Raw genomic sequence first — 22,782 nt, forward strand, 5'->3', positions numbered from 1 at the left:
ACTTCCTTGCTAGCTTGCCAAGTTTACTGTGTTCTCATGATGTCAGTCCATTACTTCCCAGACTGGGCTTGCTCATGCATATTTTCAGCACTAGTTCCACTATTCGAGCTAAAGGTTACTTATTTCCTCTTTTCCCCTTAGGTCAACAGCAGCCAACTCAGCAGGCCCCTCCAGTTGGCCTGAAGTGTCAGCCTCAGTAGGCCAATCCAGCATCTTTATCTCAGCCAACCGCTCCTCCCACTTCCTCCAGGCAGTGAGCTGGACCTTTATAAGCATACCATCACTTTCCCACATGGCAGGTGAGCTCGTCAAGTTTTTGGAACATCTCAGTGACACTGAAGTGCCTGAGTCCTTTCATTGTGTGTAAACCCTTTACTTCCAATGAATCCACCCACACTCCTCTGTGTGTTACTAAAGAGCAGTGTGCCCAAACTGATGGTGGCCCGCATGTGGGCCCCTGCTGATCTGAGCTCGAAACTCCTGCCTCTCCTGCATCTACCCATTCCTACATTAGTTCCTACTCTCTTACCTCACCAGCTTCTCCTGAGTATCCTGATCCTAAGTCTCCAAAACAGCTTTCTGATTCTCCAGTGCCACAGAACTTTAAACTTCTGATCAGTAATAATTTCATTAGCAATAAGAGCTTTAGATGCAAGAGATCTTATATTTAACAGTCCTAGCTTCAGAACAAAGGTGCTGGCTGTGCATTCACTATGATCTAATTTTATGCTAACAAGGTTACTAAAACAAATTTTATAAAAGTTTTTAATAATTTTCTGTTTAGCTCGTGAAACAGACACAGTCTCGATAATGTAAACCCTGTGTGCCGACTCAATGCAGCTAGAAGACAGTTCAATTAGCCAGCAGTCAGCATGTTCTTAAACTATGTGCTATGCTGCAAGAATGCCACATTGGCATGGGGCCAGAGCATACTACAGCATCGGGCACCGCCTTCGCTAATTTAAACACTTGTAGAATATCACTCAGTAATCTCTGACTGAAGAAGGCCTTCGAGTACCTATGCTTGCCTAAGACCCTAAGACATTGTCTGGTGCACTGGCTCCCAGAATACTCCTAACCAGTGCTACTAGAGCCCCAAAAGACCTAGCTAATTTCACATTAAGATGGAGTCTCCTATAACCAGAGCTCTTTCAGGTTTCTTAGCATGTGCTTCACTAAGGAGAGCAAACCTTTTAGACATGTGACAAGCACATTAGTACATTGCTCTGGATAAGGGCATCTACCAAATGCTGTAAATGTAACAAACATTAGCTATTGCTAAAAAAGCCAGTGACATTCAACTAGTGTAGAATGGCCAGATTGGATTGAGCTGACAAAGGATACAGTAAATCAAATAATCACTCATATGTACAAATGTAGTGGGTAGAGAAGCACCAATATTTTTATTGAATTTTCAGCATTACAGATTCCACCAGAACCAAAATCTCATCAAAGTAACCATCATCCTCTCCCAGGCTTCTCTCTCCAAGGGCTAACTCCTGGTATTGCTTCTGCAGAAGACCAAGCGATGTGGTCAGAGTAGGGTTCCTCAGGAACAACGTCTGACAGTGGGGCAACAAGGCCAGAAGAGTCTGCAAAGCCTTCTCTCTTGAATCATGGTCCGGGCAGGAAAGAATTTCGGGCACCAGACTGCACCACCCCTGCTCCACAAGCATGGGGAACAGCGGGATGTAATCATATTGCTGGAAATGTTTCTGATGAGTAGTGTGAGGATCTATACCAGTTTGAGAGATCATATCCTAGAACACATAATACCATGTATTTATATAAATCCAGGCTTTCTCACACAGTTATACTATGTTTATATATAATAATCAGATAACATAAAATCCATTCAGAAAGGTTTGCACCAATAATAACCTGTTCGGTAATCAGGTCATACAGCAATGTGATAATCCTCACACAAAGAACTTCAGCTCCTTTTGCCTGGAAAAGCTCAACTAACACCTGCAATCCACCAAGCTTCAAGAAATGACTTTGAGCAGGAGGGAAGTGACGTAACAGACATGCCAATGCAAATAACACCTAATAAAATATGAAAGGTGATTAATTGTTAATGAGCTTTTCTACAGTGAAAATGCTGCTCTATGTATACAGTACATGTAAAGATAGTTACTGCCTGCAGTGCTACAACATATTGGATTTCTTTGTGAAAATGGAATATGATTTTTTTTTGGATCATTATTATTTATTATTATTATGCAAAAGCTTGGCACAAAGAAGTTTGGGGTAAATTATGAATTAGACATATGTTTTCTGGAAAATCTGTGCTCTTGTTAAGATGAAAGCCAGACCTATCAAGGTTAAAACAGTATGTTTAATTTTTAACCCTTATAGCATACCCAAATATCCTGTAAAGATTTAAATTTAATCAGTCATCCTGTACCTATAGGGCTTAAACAGCAATTGATAGGTATAACCGATGTGTGACAATGCAAATACAGGAAAAACATTTATACCCTACAGGCAATAACTATTAAGTGCTCAATACTGTTTTTCCTATTATGGGAGATAATCTACCCAATTTTCAGCTTTGTTGGTTAATGTAAATGTAAATCACTATGACAAAAGGTTGACGAGAAACTGTACACCTACAGGAAAACCAACATGGCAGAAATCTAAAGTGTAAAGTAAACAGCTTTACATAGTAAAAATATTCAATGTGTAAAATACTCAACAAAAGATAATTACCTTTTTCTTAACTGTCATTGGTCGTGGGGTTGCAAGCATAATCAGTAGCTTCTGTAAAGTGCCAGTTTCTAAAGCAGCATTTTGGACAGAGGGGTTACTGAAAACAGAAAACCATCACCGTAACTAAATTACATGTAGTCTTTCGTTTTAAATAGATATTTAACAATATTAATAGCATCAAGAAGATATTTTGCTGTCATACCTAGAAACAGCTGCTCCTAGTACAAATGCAGCACTTTCCTGAAGTCTAAAATCTGTATTGTTTAAGGCATCATTTACAAGCTCTAATCCACCCATTAACACCAGATTATGTGCATTATCCACCTAAAATACAAAATAAATAAAATTGTGATCCACTTGATTTTACTAAAAATGCTATCATGACTGATTAGAAATTAGACATCAATTACCAAAATGCAAATACATTTCTGCAAATTTATAATGCATTCAGTACATATTTACAGGACTTCTCTTTGTTGTTACAGCCTCATTCCAAAATGGATTAAATTCATAATTTTTCAAAATTCTAAAAAATCTGAAAAATTTTGATAAAACAAAAACAAAACAAAAAACAGGCTTTGGTCAATAATTTGTTGAAACACCTTGGGCAGCAATTACAGCCTCAAGTCTTTTTGAGTACGAGTCTACAACCTTGGCACTATTTTTGGGCAGTTTCTCACATTCTTCTTTGCAGGACCTCTCAAGCTCAATCAGGTTGGATGGGGAGTGTCGGTGCATAGCCATTTTCATATCGCTCGAGAGATGCAGAGATCGGGTTTAAGTCTGGGCTCTAGCTGGGCCACTCAAGGACATTCAAAGAATTGCCCCAAGCTAGGGTCATTGGAACCCCCTGGAGCAGGTTTTCATCAAGGATGTCTCTGTACTTTGCTGCATTCATCTTTCCCTCTATCCTGACTAGTCTTCCAGTTCCTGCCACTGAAAAACACTTCACTGTAGGGATGGTATTGGCCAGACGAGCGGTGCCTGGTTTCTTCCAGACATGATGCTTGCTATCTAGGCCAAAGAGTTCAATCTTTGTTTCATCAGAAAAGAGAATTTTGGTTCTTATGGTCTGAGAGTCCTTCAGGTGCCTTTTGGCAAGCTCCAGGTGGCGATTCTTCTGGAAGGTCCTGCTCTCCACAGAAAAGCTGGACCCTGTCAGAGTGACAGTCGAGTTCTTGGTCACCTCCACGACTAAGGCCCTTATTCCCCCATCTCTCAGTTTGACCAAGCGGCCCGCTCTAGGAAGAGTTCTGGTGGTACCAATGATGGAAGCCACTACGCTCTTTAATGCTGCAGAAATTTTCTGAACCCTTCCCCAGATCTGTGCCTCGATACAATCCGGTCTCAGAGGTCGACAGACAATTCCTTGGATTTCATGGCTTGGTTTGTGCTATAACATTCACTGTTAACTGTGGGACAGGTGTGACAGGTGTGTGCCTTTCCAAATCATGTCCAATCAACTGAATTTATCAAAGGTGGTCTCCAAACTTATTTCATGTCATCATTATGGGGTATTGTTTGTAGAAGTTTGAGGAAAATAATGAATTTAATTGATTTTGGAATAAGGCTATAACAACAAAATCTGAAAAAGTGTGCTGTGAATACTTTCCAGATGCACTGTATTTCTTATCTTCAAAATCCTTTTAAAATTTTTATAATATATTAAATATATTAAATAAGAGATTAATAAAATGATCACCTGATGAACAAGGTACTCCAAGTCAAGTAAAGCAGCAACCCGCTGTTCCATGGTTGTGTTAGTGCTGCTGAATTTGGACAACAGTTTACTCATAATCTGGACATCTGTTTCCACCAGCAAGTCTGACATGGCCAAGTCTCTTCTGAGTTCATCCATGGAGCGAAACAGTGTTTGTGAAGACTCTTTACCCTTATGATATTAAAAAACTAAGTCAACTAAACAAAATAACTAACAATACATTTGCAATAAATTGTTTTATTAAGCCATTAATATTAGAATACCTGCTCGGAGTTCCTTTTTGTAGTGTCATCCACGCCTTTAAACTTCTTCAGGGCCTGTTTTAGCTCCTGAGATGTGAACAGAGGTGTCTGCTTGTAAAGCATTCCTTGCATGCTTAAAGGAGAAAAGAAACATATCTGTGAATAATTTGTATGAGAAGTCACTAGGAATCCTCTGCCTGGCACAATCATGACACATTGTAATTTTGCCTAATTCACTGCTGTTAAAATTTTATACCAAAAGCATAAAGACTGACACATATGTATGCACATACTGTACGAAAGTATTCCAGCCACAAATGTATTCTACACGCAAATACAGCATAGACAAAAACAAACAAATGCCTTGAACAATATTATAAAATATAATTCCTAATATCTGGTTGGTCCCTTTTTTGCTGCTAAAACAGCTCTGTTTTAGCAGCAACCTATCAATGCATAGACTCCCAGGAGAACAATACCCAAAGCATCGCACTGCCTCTGCTGGCTTACTTTCTTCCCCTAGTGCAGTGGTTCCCAAACCTTTTACAGAGACGTACCCCCCCCCCCTCCCCAGGGATTTAACATCATTCTGTATACAATCCCCCCCGACCCCACCCACCACCACCAATAATTGTGGTCTTGATTTTTTTTATACACATGTACCTTCATAAAATAACTTATTTGATCAAATAAAACTTTATTATACAAATTATTAATTAATTTTTAAATGACTCACCGTTTAATGAGATGGATGTGCAGAAAATTACTTGCAGTAAGACAGTTTTAGTCTTAAATCATTGATGAGTCAAGCATTGAAAACCCACTTTCGCACAGGTATGTTGTCGAGAAGGGCAGTAATATTTTCAAAGCGCAATCTGCTAAGGCAGGATACTCTGCACTCAAGGCTATCCAGAAATCTGGTAGTGATTTTTGTGTAAACTCAATTTTCAAAGTGCCACTCGTAGAGATTTCAATGAGACTCTCTTGCTCAGAAATGGGCATGTGTGCTGTGGTGTGGCAGAGAATGGATGGCGTCTCTGGAAAATATCATCATAAATATACCGGACATATGCCAGCAGCTGAGCCAAACCATCTACAGTACATCAGTCGATTCATCGATTTGTAAAGCATATAAATCACTGGATTTTATGCGAAGCAATAGTTTTTTAAAACATCTTCTGCCATATCAGCGATGCGACATAAAAGTGTGAATTACATGCGATACGTAAAGACGTGCACTTACGCACAACACTTGAGTGGACACAGATTTTTGTTTACTGAGATGGGGTAATTTGATTGGATGTCATGAAATTGACCTTTTATGGCACTACCTGGCTACTTTGCTGTGAGTACACTAGAGGGGGCACGTCTTTATATTTACTGTAGTCTGAGAAATACATGTCTGGTTGAATATTAGGTGCGGTATAATTACATTAACAGTACATTTCAGCATTTTGTTCGTGTACCCCCTCCGTCACGTGGCGTACCCCCGGGGGTACGCGTACCCCAGTTTGGGAACCACTGCCCTAGTGCATCCTGGGGACATGTGTTCCCTGGGTGAGAACACCCGACCATCCACATGTTGTTAAAGAAAATGTGATTCATTAGACCAGACCTCTTCCTTCCATTGCTCAGTGATCCAGTTCTGATTCTCACGTGCCAATTGTTCGCACTTTCAGTAGAGGACATGGGACAGAATGGGCACCCTGACTGGTCTGCGGCTATTCAGCCCTAAACGGTGATGCACTGTGAACCAGCATTACCTTTCTCAGCTCTCTCTCTCTCTCTCTCTCTCTATCTATATATCTATATCTATCTATCCATCTATCTATCTATATATATATATATTATACATACACACACATACATACATGTACACACACAGGGTATTGTTCAAAATAATAGCAGTACAAATGTGATTAAATAGAATAATCCAGGTTTTTAGTATATAGGCAAACAAGTTACCAGTAAGTGCAGTAGATTCTCAAAAAGCAATTTGAGATTGCATTCAATCCCTGAGGTCATCAATTCTGTGAAAAAACAGGGTGTGAATCAGGTGGCCTCCTCCTTGAACCGCCACCTTATTGTGGTGGAGGGGTTTGCGTGCCTGAATGATCCTAGGAGCTATGTTGTCTGGGGCTTTTTGCCCCTGGTAGGGTCTCCCAAGGCAAACAGGTCCTGAGTGACAGGCCAGACAAAGAGCGGTTCAAAAAACCCTTATGAGTAAATTAAAATCAAGGTCCGTGATGTCGTCCGGTAAGGCGCAACCGGGGCCCCGCCCTGGAGCCAGGTCTGGGGTTGGGGCTTGCATGCGAGCGCCTGGTGGCCGGGTCTTGCCCCACGGGGCCCGGCCGGGCTCAGCCCGAAAGAGCGACGTGGGGCCGATCTCCTGTGGGCCCACCACCTGCAGGAGAAACCGTAAGGGGCCGGTGCAATGTGGACACGGAATCTGGCACTAGGGACATGGAATGTCACCTCGCTGGGGGGGAAGGAGCCTGAGCTGGTGCGGGAGGTTGAGAGATACCAACTAGATATAGTTGGGCTCACCTCCACACACAGCTTGGGCTCTGGAATCCAACTCCTTGAGAGAGACTGGACTCTCTACTACTCTGGAGTTGCCTTGCTCATAGCCCCCCAGCTCAGCAACCATGTGTTGGAGTTCACCCCGGTGAACGAGAGGGTCGTTTCCCTGCACCTTCGGGTCGGGGATAGGTCTCTCATGGTTATTTGTGCTTATGGGCCAAATGGCAGTGTAGAGTACCCGACCTTCTTGGCGTGTCTGGAAGGGGTGCTGGAAAGTGCTCCGACCGGGGACTCCGTCGTTCTACTGGGGGACTTCAATGCTCACGTGGGCAGTGACAGTGACACCTGGAGGGGCGTGATTGGGAGGAACGCCCCCCCCCCCACCTGAACCCGAGTGGTGTTCTGTTATTGGACTTCTGTGCTAGTCACAGTTTGTCCATAACGAACACCATGTTCAAGCATAAGGGTGTCCATCAGTACACATGGCACCAGGACACCCTAGGTCGGAAGTCGATGATCGACTTTGTGGTTGTTTCATCTGACCTCCGGCCGTATGTCTTGGACACTCGGGTAAAGAGAGGGGCGGAGCTGTCAACTGATCACCACCTGGTGATGAGTTGGATCCGATGGCGGGGGAGGAAGTTGGACAGACTTGGCAGACCCAAACGTACTGTGAGGGTCTGCTGGGAACGTTTGACAGAGTCTCCGGTCAGAGAGATCTTCAACTCCCACCTCTGGCAGAGCTTCAATCAGATCCCGAGGGAGGTTGGAGACATTGAGTCCGAGTGGACCATGTTCTCCACCTCCATTGTCGACGTGGCTGCTCGGAGCTGTGGCCGTAAGGTCTCCGGTGCCTGTCGTGGTGGCAATCCCCGAACCCGGTGGTGGACCCCGGGAAGTAAGGGATGCAGTCAAGCTGAAGAAGGAGTCCTATCGAGCCGAAGGGCCAAGTGAGCTTCGGCCCGGGTGGTTACGGAGGCAAAAACTCGGGTCTGGGAGGAGTTCGGTGAGGCCATGGAGAAGGACTATCGGTTGGCCTCGAAGAAATTCTGGCAAACCGTCCGACGCCTCAGGAGGGGGAAGCAGTGCCCTGCTCACACTGTTTACAGTGGGAGTGGGAATCTGCTGGCTTCGACTGGGGACATCCTCGGACGGTGAAAGGATTACTTCGAGGTTCTCCTCAACCCCACCGACATGTCTTCCACTGAGGAAGCAGAGGGCGGGGGCTCAGTTGTGGACTCGTCGATTCCCCAAGCTGAGGTCACTGAGGTAGTTGAGAAGCTCCTCAGTGGCAAGGCACCGGGGGTGGATGAGATCCGCCCTGAGTACCTCAAGTCTCTGGATGTTGTGGGGCTGTCTTGGTTGACACGCCTCTGCAACATCGCATGGAGGTTGGGGACAGTGCCTCTGGACTGGCAGACTGGGGTAGTGGTCCCTCTGTTTAAGAAGGGGGACCGGAGGGTGTGTTCCAACTATAGGGGGATCACACTCCTCAGCCTCCCCGGAAAAGTCTATGCCAGGGTACTGGAGAGGAGAATTCGGCCGATAGTCAAACCTCGGATTCAGGAGGAACAATGCGGGTTTCGTCCCAGTCGCGGAACACTGGACCATCTCTATACCCTCGCCAGGTTGCTGGAGGGTTCATGGGAGTTTGCCCAACCAGTTCACATGTGTTTTGTGGATTTGGAGAAGGCTTTCGACTGTGTCCCTCGTGGTGACCTGTGGGGGGTGCTCTGGGAGTATGGGGTCTGGGGCCCTCTGTTAAGGGCTGTCCGGGCCCTATATGACCGGAGCAGGAGTTTGGTTCGCATTGCCGGCAGTAAGTCAGACTTGTTCCCAGTGCATGTTGGACTCCGGCAGGGCTGCCCTTTGTCACTGGTCCTGTTCATGGACAGGATTTCTAGGCGCAGTATGGGGCCAGAGGGAGTCCGGTTTGGGGACCACAGGATTTCATCTCTGCTTTTTGCAGATGATGTTGTCCTGCTAGCTTCCTCAAACCAGGACCTTCAGCGTGCACTGGGACAGTTTGCAGCCGAGTGTGAAGCGGCGGGGATGAGAATCAGCACCTCCAAGTCCGAGGCCATGGTTCTCAGTCGGAAAAAGGTGGCTTGCCCCCTTCAGGTTGGTGGAAAGTTCCTGCCTCAAGTGGAGGAGTTTAAGTATCTTGGGGTCTCGTTTACGAGTGAGGGAAGGATGGAGCGGGAGATCGACAGGCGGATTGGTGTATCTTCTGCAGTGATGCGGTCGATATACCGATCTGTTGTGGTGAAGAAAGAGCTGAGCCACAAGGCGAAGCTCTCTATTTACCGGTCGATCTACGTTCCTACCCTCACCTATGGTCATGAGCTTTGGGTCATGACCGAAAGGACGAGATCCCGGATACAGGCGGCCGAAATGAGTTTCCTCCGCAGGGTGGCTGGGCGCTCCCTTAGAGATAGGGTGAGGAGCTAGGAAGACCTAGGACACGCTGGAGGGACTGCAGCAGGCACCCTGCTTAGACTGCTGCCCCCGCGGCCTATTTATCGCATACCAGGGATCATGGATCAGTTTGCATGCAGTATGTCAAAATAATTGAAGAGGTCATGTTGCCTTATGCTGAAGAAGACAAAACAATGACCCCAAACACACTAGTAAACGAGCAAAGTCTTGGTTCCAAACCAAAAAAATTAATCCCCGGACCTTAATCCAATCGAGAACTTGTGGGGTGATATCAAAAATGCTGTTTCTGAAGCAAAACCAAGAAATATAAGTGAATTGTGGAATGCTGTTAAAGAATCATGGAGTGGAAGAACAGCTGAGAGGTGCCACAAGTTGGCTGACTCCATGCCACACAGATGTGAAGCAGTTTTATAAAACTGGGGTCATACAACTAAATATTAGTTTAGTGATTCACAGGATTGCTAAATCCTAGAAACAAAAACGTTTGTACAAAATAGTTTTTAGTTTGTACAGTCAACAGCAGACTGCTATTTTTTTGAACACACCCCTTTCAACTAATTGCCCAATTGCACAGCCTTAAGAGCGAGCATATCATGAACGCTGGGTCTTGTTTGTTTTCTAAGAATCTACTAACCTACTGGTAACTTGTTAGCAATAAAAAATATACTAAAAACCTGGATTATTCAGGTTAGTCACATTGTACTGCTATTATTTTGAACAATATTGTTTGTGTATATGTGTGTATATATATATATATATATATATATATATATATATATATATATATATTGTGTGTATATATATAGTGTGTGTATATATATACATATATATATATACACACTATATATATATATATATAATGTGTGTATATATCATGTGATTATATATCACACATACATACATACAGAGCTTTAGAGTATATACATACATACATACATACATACATACATACATACAGAGCTTTAGAGTAGCCAATCCCCCTTTTTCAATGGACCAAAAGTAATTGGACATTTGAATCAAAAGCTGTTTCATGGACAAGTGTAGGCTATTCCTTTATTATTTCTTCATCAATTAAGCAGGTAAAAGGTCTGGAGTTGGTTCTAAGCAGTGTTGTAATGTAACAAAGTAAAAATACTTTGTTACTGTACTTAAATAAAAATTTCACGTATCTGTACTTTACTTCGCTATTTAAATTCATGTCAACTTTCACTTTTACTCCACTACATTTCCTAGATAAAATGTATACTTTTACTCCGTTATATTTCCACTAAGCATCCTCGTTACTACAAAATAAAATCTGAAGAAATGTGTGCGACTGCAATAAGGGAGGTTTGGCGAATCACTGCTCCTAGATTGCATTACGCACGTCCGCACGCTCTATGGAGAAGCACAGTTACGCGCAGCGTGCACGCGCAGTCAGAGCTGGAGGCATTTATCTATAACGGCGGCAACCAAAAGCAGTGAAATGTCACTATTCTTATTACCAGAGTTGATAGCACAAACAAATGCAATATCAATACTAAATAAAAATAACATTTATTGATTTGGTCTTTGTCTTGTGAATACTAGTTTATTAGTGACTGCATTCATTGGACACACTGGTTGTAGAGAATGCACACATACATGAACTGATTTGATTCAAGACTGGCATCATTACATCATGCATAAAATTTTGGTGCCCACTTTTGCCATTTAATAATGCCATAACTTTTGGCTTACTATGTAGTCATATAATATATAATATAAAACTCTTCTTGTTTTAAATTCTCACTGAGGGCTAAAACCCCCTAAAGATGACCGCCCCTGCTCTTATGCCTACCGAAAATCACTGAAATTTTACTTTTTACTTTTACTTCAAATACTTAAGTACATTAAATATCAGAAAATAACTTTTGATACTTAAGTACAGCATATATCAGATACTTTAAGACTTTTACTTGAGTAATATTCTAAAAGGTGACTTTCACTTCTACCAAAGTCTTTTTCTAGTACAATACTTGTACTATTACTCAAGTATTGCTTTATAATACTTTATACAACACTGGTTCTAAGTGTGGTATTTGCACTTGGAATCTGTTGCTGTGAACCTACATCATGTGTTCAAAGGAGCGCTCCACGCAAGTCAAACAGTCCATCATTAGGCTTCAAAAACAAAACAAATCTATCAGAGAGATAGCAGGAACATAGTTGCAGGAGTGGCCAGATCAACAGTTTGGTACATTCTGAGAAAAAAGAATACAATGGTGAGCTCAGCAACATAAAAAAAACTGGCCGTACACAGAAGACAACAGAAGTAGATGATTGCAGGATCGTCTTCATGGTAAAGCAAAACCAATTCACAACATCCAGCCAAATGAAGGACACTCTCCAAGTGGTAGGCGTGTCATTGTCAAAGTCTACAATCAAGAGAAGACTTCACGAGTGCAAATACAGAGGGTTCACCACAAGGCACATTTTTTTCCAAATTAGACTTTGACAAAAACATCTAAAAAATATCCTAACCAGTTCTGGAAAAGCATTCCTTGGAAAGATGAAACCAAGATGTACCTTTACCAGAATGATGGGAAGAGAAAAGTATGGAGAAGGCTTGGAACAGCTCATGATCCAAAGCATACAACGTCATCTGTAAAACATAGTGGAGGCAGTGTAATGGCATGGACATGCATGGCTTCCTGTGGCACTGGGTCACTGTTGTTTATTGATGATGTGACAGAAGACAGAAGCAGCTGGATGAATTCTGAAGAATTTAATTAATCTGGGCAGACAATATATTCATATACATTGAATACACTGAATACTGTCTGCCCAGATTTAGCCAAATGCAGCAAAGTTGATTTGACGGCACAGCAAAAGCAACCCAGGAGTTTTTTAAGGAAAAGAAATGGAATATTCAGCAGTCATTGACTGCAAAGGATGTTCAAAAAATATTAAAAGTGAACATTTTATTTATGATTATATTCACTTGTCCAATTACATTTGAGCCCCTGAAAATGGGGGTTAGTTGAACCCCTTGAATTAAAGCTGAACGTCTGCTCTTCAAATGCATCTTGGTTTTTTTTTTTTTCATTTTATTCTGGTGGCATACTGTACATAGCCAAAAGTATGAAAATTGCACCTGTGTTCAGATCTATATAGACCTAACTGTATCTATATATTATATATACACACACAGTTAGGTCCATATATATTTGGACACAGGCACAATTATATATATATATATATATTTTCTCCATCAAACAAGTAAACATGCACCCACATGGCCCTGTGTAAAAAAAAAAGTGTTTGCCCCTACGTTAAAACACAAGTTAACTGTGGTTTATCACACCCGAGTTAAATTTCTCTAGCCACACCCAGGCCTGATTACCGTCACACCTGTTCACAATCAAGAAATTACTTGATCCTCAAAACCTACACATCATGCAGAGATCCAAATAAATTTAGGAACAAATGAGAAAAAGTACTTGAGATCTATCAGTCTGGAAAAGGTTATGAAGCCATTTTTAAAGCTACAGGACTCCAGCGAACCACAGTGAGAGCCATTATCCACAAACAGCGAAAACATGGAATAGTGATGAACCTTCCCAGGAGTGGCCGGCCGAACAAAATTACCCCAAGAGCACAGCGACGACTCATCTAAGATGTCAAAAAATACCCCAAAACAAAATTTTAAGAACTGCAGGCCTCACTTGTCTCAGTTAAGGTCAGTGTTCATGACTCCACCATAAGAAAGAGACTGGACAAAAATGGCCTGCATGGAAAACATCTTGATGATCCCCAAGACTTTTGAGAAAATAATATATGAACTGACAAAAATTTAAGTAAGACAAAAGTTTTACTTTTTGGAAGGTTTGTGTCCCATTACATATGTCGTAAAAGTAACAATGCATGTGTGCACCCATCTGTTTGTGACCTCAAGCTAAAGCAAACCTCTGCAGCAGGACAATGATCCAAAACAATATAGTCACAATATAGAGACTGTGTCTGTCTCCTAACTAAGCTAAACAAAAAAACAATTCAAAACTCAAAAATTTTTTAGTAACATTATTAGCATAAAATTAAATCATAGTGAATGCACAGCCAGCACCTTTGTTCTGAATCTAAGTCTACTAAATACTGTACAAGAGCTCTTGCATCTAAAGCTCTTATTGCTAATGAAATAATTACTGATCAGAGGTTTAATGTTCTGTGTTTAACAGAAACATTGGTCAAACCAACGGAGTTTGTTGCATTAAACGACACAGTAATATTTCAGGAGTGAAATGAGGTTTATTGGATGAACAGAAAATGCGCAATATGCATCAAAACTAAATTAGACAGGTGGATAAATTTGGGCACCCCAACAGAAAAATCACATCAATAGCCTGTAATGAGTGTGTGGATTCTGGATGAATGTATTTTGGACCATTCCTCCTTGCAAAACATCTCCAGTTCAGTTAGGTTTGATGGTTGCCGAGCATGGACAGCCCGCTTCAAAATCACCCCACAGATATTCAATGATACTCAGGTCTGGGGACTGGGATGGCCATTCCAGAACATTGTGCTTGTTCCTCTGCATAAATGCCCGAGTAGATTTTAAACAGTGTTTTGGGTCGTTGTCTTGTTAAAATATCTAGCCCCGGCATAACTTAACTTCACTGGCCACACAGCCCCACAGCATGATGGAACCTCTACCAAATTTTACTGTGGGTAGCAAGTGTTTTTCTTGGAATGCGGTGTTCTTTTGCCGCCATGCATAACGCCCCTTGTTATGACCAATTATCTCAATCTTTGTTTCAAAGCCTGTCACTTCTGGCCTTAACAAGAACTGTGCATGTGGTCTTCCATATCCTCACTATGTTCCTCACAGTGGACACTGACAGCTTATATCTTTTCAATAACTTTTTGTAGCCTTCCCCTAAACCATGTTGAACAATCTTTGGTGGTTTTTACACCTGGTCACTTCATGCGTTTTCTGTGATCTGATAGCTATCCGATTGTAAAAAGACCAGGTGTACGTAAATGCACTCCGAAACAGTTTCGAGACGGATATAAATCCGATATAAATGCATGTGGTTGTTCAAGCCACATACGTCAGCACATATACTCGTCACTCGCAGGTGACTCGTGAGTCGTGCATCGCGCCAGAAACAAATATGTTTTCCCACCAGCGCTGGCTCCGATCTTTCACCCAGGTGTCTCGTTGGGTCTTAAAATGCACTGCTGCCGCCAGAGAAAACGCAGCAAACAGTAAATGCTGTTTTTTGTAGCAACTGCATACACCAAAGTGTGTTCCATTTCAATTACCCCGGAAATGAGGTAAAATATATTTGCATATTGGGTGGGAGTAGAAAGATCAGATTGATATCTGATTCGCCAAGATGCATTTATGTAGCCTAATGTAAATGGAACAGTTTTAACAAATCAGATAGCTATCGGATCAGAGAAAACACATGAAGTGACCAGGTGTAAAAAGGCCCTTTGTTTTCGGGTCATTTGAGAGTTGTTTTGAGGCCTCCATGATGCCAATTTTCAGAGAAGAGTCAAAGAGAACAACGACTTGCAATCGGCCACCTTAAAAACCTTTTCTCGTGATTGGATGTCTATGGATTTCTCGTGATTGCACCTGTCTATGAACTTCATGGATTAATGAGCTCAACAAACCAACTGTGTTCACGTGCAGCAGCAGTAAAAGACCTTGGTGTGATTACTGACACAGGTCTCTGATTTCACATAAATAATAAATCACAGGTGTAGCCTTTATTCATGTCAGAAATAGTGCTAAATAAGAAATACGATGTCATGACATGATGCAGAAACACTAGTTAATGCATTTGTTACCTCTAGGTTGGATTTTTGTAATTCCTTACTGTCTAGATGTTCCAGCAGGAGCATAAACAAACTTTAGTTAATCCAGAATGCAGCAGCTAGAGTCCTAACTACAATCATAAGATCTGAACACAATCACTCCCATCACATTATATTGGCTTCCAGTTAGATTTCACAAACATTACAAATATTACATATAAAGCACTTAATGGTTACACACCACAGTACCCTAGTGATCTTTAGTTTTTTTATGATTCGTCACTCGTACTTCAATCAAAAGGTGTAGGCTATTTGGTAGTACCTCATATACAAAAAGCTACAACAGGGGGCAAAGCCAATTAGTGTTTGGGACTCAGTGTCAGTCACTGTTTTAGTCCAGCCTGGAAACACTTTTGTTTCCTCTAGCTTTTTATAAATAGCTTTTCTTAGGTAAAGGAGCAGATCTGGAGTGTTCATTGACAGAGAGTTTTGTGAACTGGGACGTCTGGATGCTTTCGCCTTGCCACCCTCTCAAGTCGCTCAAGTTTGCAGACTGTGGAGTGGTGGGACGCTTTTATCCAAGGAATCCCTCATGACTGTCACCTTCTGTCTCTCTCTTTTAGTTATGCGGTCACAGCTAGTTATTCCAGAGTCCCTGTCTGCACTTTGCACATAATGAACATTGTCCATTATAGTGGAAATTTTAAATATCATGAGTGTTTTTATATAATTATGTGCTTTTACAGTATTGTGTGTGTCAGACTAAGGAGAAAGAACAAGAGGCCCTTGTATGTTGTCAACATTGTACGTGCTAGAAAAACAGGAACTTTAGGGGAGTATACGTGCATGTGCTCGATAAGAACTGAAAATGGAATGTGGCATTGCTGAGGTGATAACGCAAAGAGATACATCTTCAGTAACCAAGGAGGGTGCATGAACACACACACACGCACCTGGTGTACAAAAGGGAAAGCTGAAACACTAGAATTTGCCTCTTCACTGTGTAGACTTTGTACTGTATGGAAGACACCTTTTGCTGCAGCAAAATAAACTTCCTTTACTTCTTTGCTATCACCTCTGAGTCTGAGTGTGTTTTATACATCTAGATCAAAACTGCCACCACATCATCACCTGATTATGATCCTACCTAACAATTTTCTCCCCTCTCTCTTTTTTCACTGACCCATTAGTTTCTCAGGGGTTCTCGGGGTGCACTATTATAAACTGTTGTAGAAATGGCATTATTTACATTTACATTATTTAATGTCCAGTGTCACCTAAATGATGATGGGTTTCCATCTGCGCCTGGTTCCTCTCAAGGATTTTACTTCCTATCATCTCAGGGAGTTTTTCCCTGTTCCATCACCCCGGCTTGCTCATTAGAGTATATATAGTATTTGAAATTTTAAATAAATATTTTTTAATCCATTTTAAACTTTATATGTATTTATGTATTTATTTATTTGTATTTTATCACTGCTTCTATAACTTCTATAAAGCTGCTTTGAGACAATGTGAATTGTTAAAAGCACTTTTCCAGCCCACAGAACAACATTAACTCTTTTTCTGAAGTCCTTAGACATCTCCCTTGTTTTTGCCATGACCTACTTCCACAAATACATGTCATGAACATCAGACTTTGGGATACCTCTGTTCTTTAAATAAAACAGACACTAACAGACACCTGATAAAATATTTAAATAAAATAGACACCTCACAGATACCTGATGTTGAAATTACTTTTGCCTCTCACAGTCATGTGGAAAAATTAGGATACCACATGAAAGCCTATTTTTTAATAAATAGTTAAACATATTGGAATTTGATCTTCATTTTAACAATATTGGAAGATTCAAGTAAGATAACTAAACAAAAAACCAAAGAAATTATTTATGATCTATAAAATATTATTTAAAAAAAAATTATTGTGAGAAATTGTAAGGGAAAATTCTTGTGGAAAAAGTAAAAAGTTTATTTTGAATAAAATAAAAAAATCACATCAGGTGCAAATTATTAGAACATTGTTACAGATTTTGAGGCAGGGTTGAACCTCAAATATTTAGTTTGGTTTGCTCTTAATTGTTGAAGAGAGACATACCACCATGGTGAAATCCAAAGAGCTCTCAGAGGCCTTCAGAAAGAAGATTGTTGATGCTTACGAGTCTGGTAAGGTATACAAAAAGATCTCAAAATAATTTGTAATCAGCTATTCCACTGTCTGGAAAATCATTTACAAGTTGAGAACATTTAAAACAATTGCCAACATGGCCAGGTGAGGCCATCAAAGCAAATTCACCACAAGAGCAGACTGCAAGATGCTTAAAGACGTCTCCAAAAACCCTAAAAATACCATCACAGGACCTAGAGCAAGCTCTTGATACAGATGCATGAATCTACAATTAGAAAAAGACTGCACAGCGTTAATTATCATGGGATGTGTGGGCAAGTCGTGGCCTAATGGTTAGAGAGTCTGACTCGTAATCTGAAGGTTGTGGGTTCGAGTCTCGGGCCAGCCACAACCGATGCCTCTTTTCCACCAAAAAGAACCGGGTGCTGGTTCAGAGCTAGCACTGGTGCTGGTTCAAAGTTGGTTCCACTGGAACCGGTTTGCCTTTCCACCGGCTAGAGAGCCATCACAGCATCGAGTGTGACGTCACTGTATACGTGTCACGTGTCCCAGCAACTTTAGCGCAGCAGTGGCAAACACAAACACAACAACAATGGCGGATGGATGTTGCTTTACCGTTAATGCTCATGGCTTTGTGAACCTACATTGGCATCCAAACGCGGCAAATAAAACGTGTACGTGCATCTCCATGTAATCTGTATAAATGGAGGTTGTAATCGATAAGGTACATAACGTTATTTTATCGTTAACACAGAAAAAAAGTTAGCCTTAGCATGTAGCTACCTAACTAGCATGTGTGCTGATAATGTATCATATCGCGGTAAAGTAAAAGTGTATTAAATATTAGTATACTTAAAGTACATTATCAAATGCGCTAACTGTAGCCCCGCCCACAGCCCCGGACACAAGCGGTTCTTAAGTTTAGACCAGCAACGTTTTGGTGTTACTTAAGAACCACTTTTCCTGGTTCGGAGCCGGTGCTTTGGCGGTCGAAACAGAAAGAACTGGCTCTAAATTAGGCTCTGAACCAGCACTCGAACTGCCTCGGTGGAAAAGGGGCATATGGTGCCCTTGAGCAAGGCACCGAACCCCCCAACTGCTCCCCGGGCGCCGCAGCATAAATGGCTGCCCACTGCTCCGGGTGTGTGTTCACGGTGTGTGTGTTCACTGCTGTGTGTGTGCACTTTGGATGGGTCAAAATTCAGAGAACAAATTCTGAGTATGGGTCACCTTAAGGATGAAACTTTTGCAGTCTAAGAAAAGCATGAGGGCAAGACTAATGTTTGCGAAGGAATACAGGAGATAAAGGTTAAGACTTCTGGAATAATGCACTTTTGACAGATGAATCTAAAATTAAATTCTTAAGACACCATAACAGAAGGCATGTTTGGCATAAACCAAATACAGCATTTCAACAAAACCCCCCTGATACCAACTGTGAAACATGGAGGTGGAAGTATTTGGGGATGCTTTGCTGCAACAGGAGCTGGATAGCTCATGATCATAGAATTACTACTTACTACCACAGTAGCCAGCAAAGGGAATGTGGAAAAGAGGAGAAAACTGCTTGGTGGAGATAAAACTTTGTTAGTCTTACCATATAACCACTAGTCACCAATAAAATATTGTATTTCCATACCTCTTTCTACCTGGCAGGTATTCTTCATCTCCAAGCTTGACCTCTCTTTGCCCTGTCTGAAGATTTAACCTGACATGAGAGCCTGCAGTAACAGCTTGACCTGTAACAATGTGAATACATATACAATAATGTGTTACTATGAGAAATACTCTCTAAACACTAGATATATTTTCTAGGCAGAAATGACAACTTCTATTAAGTTTCTGTAGTCACAGGTTGAAACACGTCCCCAGTTTGTCAGTCACCACAGGCCGATGGCCAACAGGCACAGACAAATTGTTGCACCTTGCTCACAGGGGGTAAAGAAAGTAAGTGTTAACATGGTGGCCAGCTCCTCAACAAGTGTGAAAGGGGGTAGGGCCACTGCATGGCTGTACATTTATTTTAACTCCATCATAGAAGCAGCATGTGGGTAAGTGAGTGTGTTGGGATAGAAAATACTTATTTTCCCTTAATTCAGCTCAGAGATAGCAGCATCAGCACAACTCCGACTTTTTCTCAGAATCCAAGTGAACCAAAAAAGTCAGTCACATATTACATATGGACATTACATATGAAATACCTTTCCCAGGTCAGGAAGTTGTGGTCAGAGCTGTAAGGCAAGAAAGTGTTCGATATCACAACGGTTTCTGTGTCATGATGAAAGGTTAATGAGATGATTTAAAATAACAAGAGCTTTTTTCTTGGAATCATGTGCTGACTTTGGCCCAGTTATAGAGAGTCTGATATGTATGGAATTAACTGTTCAGTAATATTAATTGATCAAAACACAAAAGGTTTATTGCAAATATGTAATACAAAAATGTATTTATCAAAAAGATTGCTACCATTTGCTTTTTTTTACATCTGGAATACCTCTTCTGAAATCATTCACAAAATCATTTCGTTGATCAACACACATGCAGCAAACGATCCACAGCTACCTGACTCTACACAGGGACCTTTGGCAGCGGTCCCTGCACTCTTTTCAGTCTGTTGCTAAGATTATCCAGATAACACAGTATTAAGAATCAAGCATCTATAAACTGTTAAATCGGTACATTTGTGTAAATTCAGTTGTTACTTTGTCTAGAGAAATATATGCATCTTATGTGAAACAGCTCATTCAGAATTGTACAAAAGAAATAAATAAAATGCATTTTGATGACCCCACAAAAATTATTACAATTTTGCAATTTCTATGTCTATGTATACCGGTCACCTCAACTATATAGAAACTAACAAAGTTTATGAAGAAAAAATATAAATAAACTAAATAAAGCAAAAAAAAAACAAAAAAACTTTTTTTGCATTTTTGCAACTTTATAATGAGGCACATGGGTACAACAAAAAAATACAAAAAAATTTAATTAAAATAAAGGAAAAGACAAGAGAAACCAATACCAACCTGGTTTGAGAGTCTGCCACTTTGTGCTCGGATCAAACACATTCAAATCCTTAGGATCCTGAGCATCCTCTGCTTTATTAAAATCATTCCCATCCTCTTTAATTGTGAGGGCTAAAGGAAACTGCACAATGCATAGAATTCATATGTAGAATATTATATAGATCACATGGAATAACGAAAAAAAAATGCATGTTCAGAGTTGCTTGTCCATTCCCAACAAATGCAATGTTTTATGAAATTATGACATGTTCCAAATTATGACTTAATAGCTGGATTTCATGTTGTTGCACTTACAAGGTATCTCCATTATGACTAACATTATAACCCTGATACAGCAGAACAGTCCTTCCCTCACAATTTATTTTTCTCGCTCACTAATTCTCTTTTGTTTGCATGAGTTTGGCTCAATTTGAATATCTCTTTCTTTGCTCTCTCACATCCTAACATTTTGCCAAGAAAACAGATAAAGTAAATTCTATGTGCTCAAGACTTTCCCATGCTGGGAAACATCGCAAAGCACAGTGATTGTTGCCCTTGCACCGCATTGCACTTGGACCTTTTAAAAATGTTAAATAAATGTCTAAGTACTAACATCACCATTACAAATAAAATTTTATATTTTTTCACCATTTATTTTGTTGAACAACATTCTTAATTATTGTGATTATTGTGTGCAAGCAGTTACTGTAGAAAAAACACATTATATGTGCACATTAATTCTAACCCCCTGTTCATGGTCAGAACTACCATCTAATATGTACTGTTATACAAAAATAACTCCCACCTTTATGCATCTTGAACATCCAATTAAAAAATATGGATTCCTCCCCCTTGCTGCTGTAACAGCCTCAACATTTCTGTTGAAGCTTACCACTTGATTTTAGGATTTGTTCCCATTCTGCCTCAGGAGCATTAATTCTGGCACTTATTTTGAACATGATGACCAGTCATGTGTTCAGTCTTTTCATTAAACTTAAGCTAAAACATGCAGTCTGGATAAGGCACTCTTCAAAACCTTAGACAGCTGAAGCAGTTTGCTCACAAGTTGTGGGCCAAAATACCTGTCAACAGGTGCAGAAGTCTCACTCAGAATTTAAAAAAAATCACTTGATTTTAGTGACTGCCTCAAAAGGTTGTGAAACGACATATTAAGGGTACCATAAAGTTTCATTAGTTTATTTTTTTAAATGCTTTTGTTGAACCACAATTTAAAGACAATGTCTGATTTTCTTTAGTCAGTTTTTCAGTAAATTTTCATTTATTATTACTTTTGTCAGTTTCAGGTTAAGACACTACAGTATTTCCCCTACAATGAACAAATACGTGACGTGATACTCACCTGATCAGTGTGGGCAAAGAAAAACACATTTAAGTGCACGATGAATCCTATGACTATCCTGAAATTAACTTTCATTGTGACTGATAACTATAGTAGTAACGTTAATTTAAAATTATTTTGCTGATGACTGCAGAACTAACAAAAACGTTAAGCATTACAAGAAGTCACAAGACAGATAAATGTTTTTCCGGGTTTAAAAAAAATGTTTAAGACATTTCAGAAAAACACTCAGTCATAATATCATATATATATATATATATGTATACATAGCTATACCGAAAGAACACAGTCTAAATGTTTTTTGTTTGTTTGTTTTTGCTACAAGCCACGCAAAACGCTACAAGTAAAGCTCTTATTTCTTTTCCTCGTCCATCTTCTTCGTCCTCTTTTATGACGATAATGTATTGTGCTTTACCGCCATCTACCGCAGTAGTATGTTTATGGGAGAGTGTTAATCCTGTCTTTCAAGTATCACGGTCTATGTTTGAGACTTACGGTTTTATTCTTCTTTTTACACCACCAGTATTAAATGAGGTATTCGAATCCGTGTTTCAGTGTCGTTCTACCTTTATCAGAACCTAACAAGGACATTATATATATATATATATATATATATATATATATATATATATATATATATATATATCACGCTTAAAATATATGCACAGTAAGTTTCTATGTGTTCTGAGAGTACCAAGCCTTTTGTTATTGTGCATGTTTTTCTGGGTTGACCTTTTTTGTGTCCACTGTTTTGTGCCTTTAAAGGTTGTTAACGTGCATTTGCATTCGCCTCATCATATTTGCTCTGACAATTTAACTTTCCCCTTACAGGTGCAAGTACATAAGAATGTCATGGAAAAGTTAATTTA

The 22,782-nt window shown here is 40.5% G+C and overlaps 1 protein-coding gene across 2 annotated transcripts; it reads right to left on the minus strand.

Moving 5' to 3' along the window:
• Window positions 1-1,377: 1,377 nt before the first annotated feature.
• sil1 (SIL1 nucleotide exchange factor) lies at window positions 1,378-22,307 on the minus strand. 2 transcript variants are annotated; one of them, XM_027135720.2, is made up of 9 exons: window positions 21,914-22,307; window positions 20,575-20,695; window positions 19,188-19,287; window positions 4,696-4,807; window positions 4,415-4,603; window positions 2,915-3,036; window positions 2,713-2,809; window positions 1,882-1,968; window positions 1,378-1,760 (listed from the first exon to the last, which is right to left on the minus strand). In XM_027135720.2, exons 1-9 carry the CDS (start codon window positions 21,986-21,988, stop codon window positions 1,404-1,406), a joined length of 1,260 nt encoding a protein of 419 aa, XP_026991521.1. In that variant the 5' UTR covers window positions 21,989-22,307; the 3' UTR covers window positions 1,378-1,403. The 2 variants fall into 2 exon arrangements, with proteins under 2 accessions (XP_026991521.1, XP_026991520.1); XM_027135719.2 differs by having other exon boundaries at window positions 1,882-2,046; window positions 21,914-22,306.
• Between the last annotated feature and the right edge of the window lie 475 nt (window positions 22,308-22,782).

Source organism: Tachysurus fulvidraco, chromosome 17, assembly GCF_022655615.1.
Source record: "Tachysurus fulvidraco isolate hzauxx_2018 chromosome 17, HZAU_PFXX_2.0, whole genome shotgun sequence".
Taxonomy (NCBI): Eukaryota; Metazoa; Chordata; class Actinopteri; order Siluriformes; family Bagridae; genus Tachysurus; species Tachysurus fulvidraco.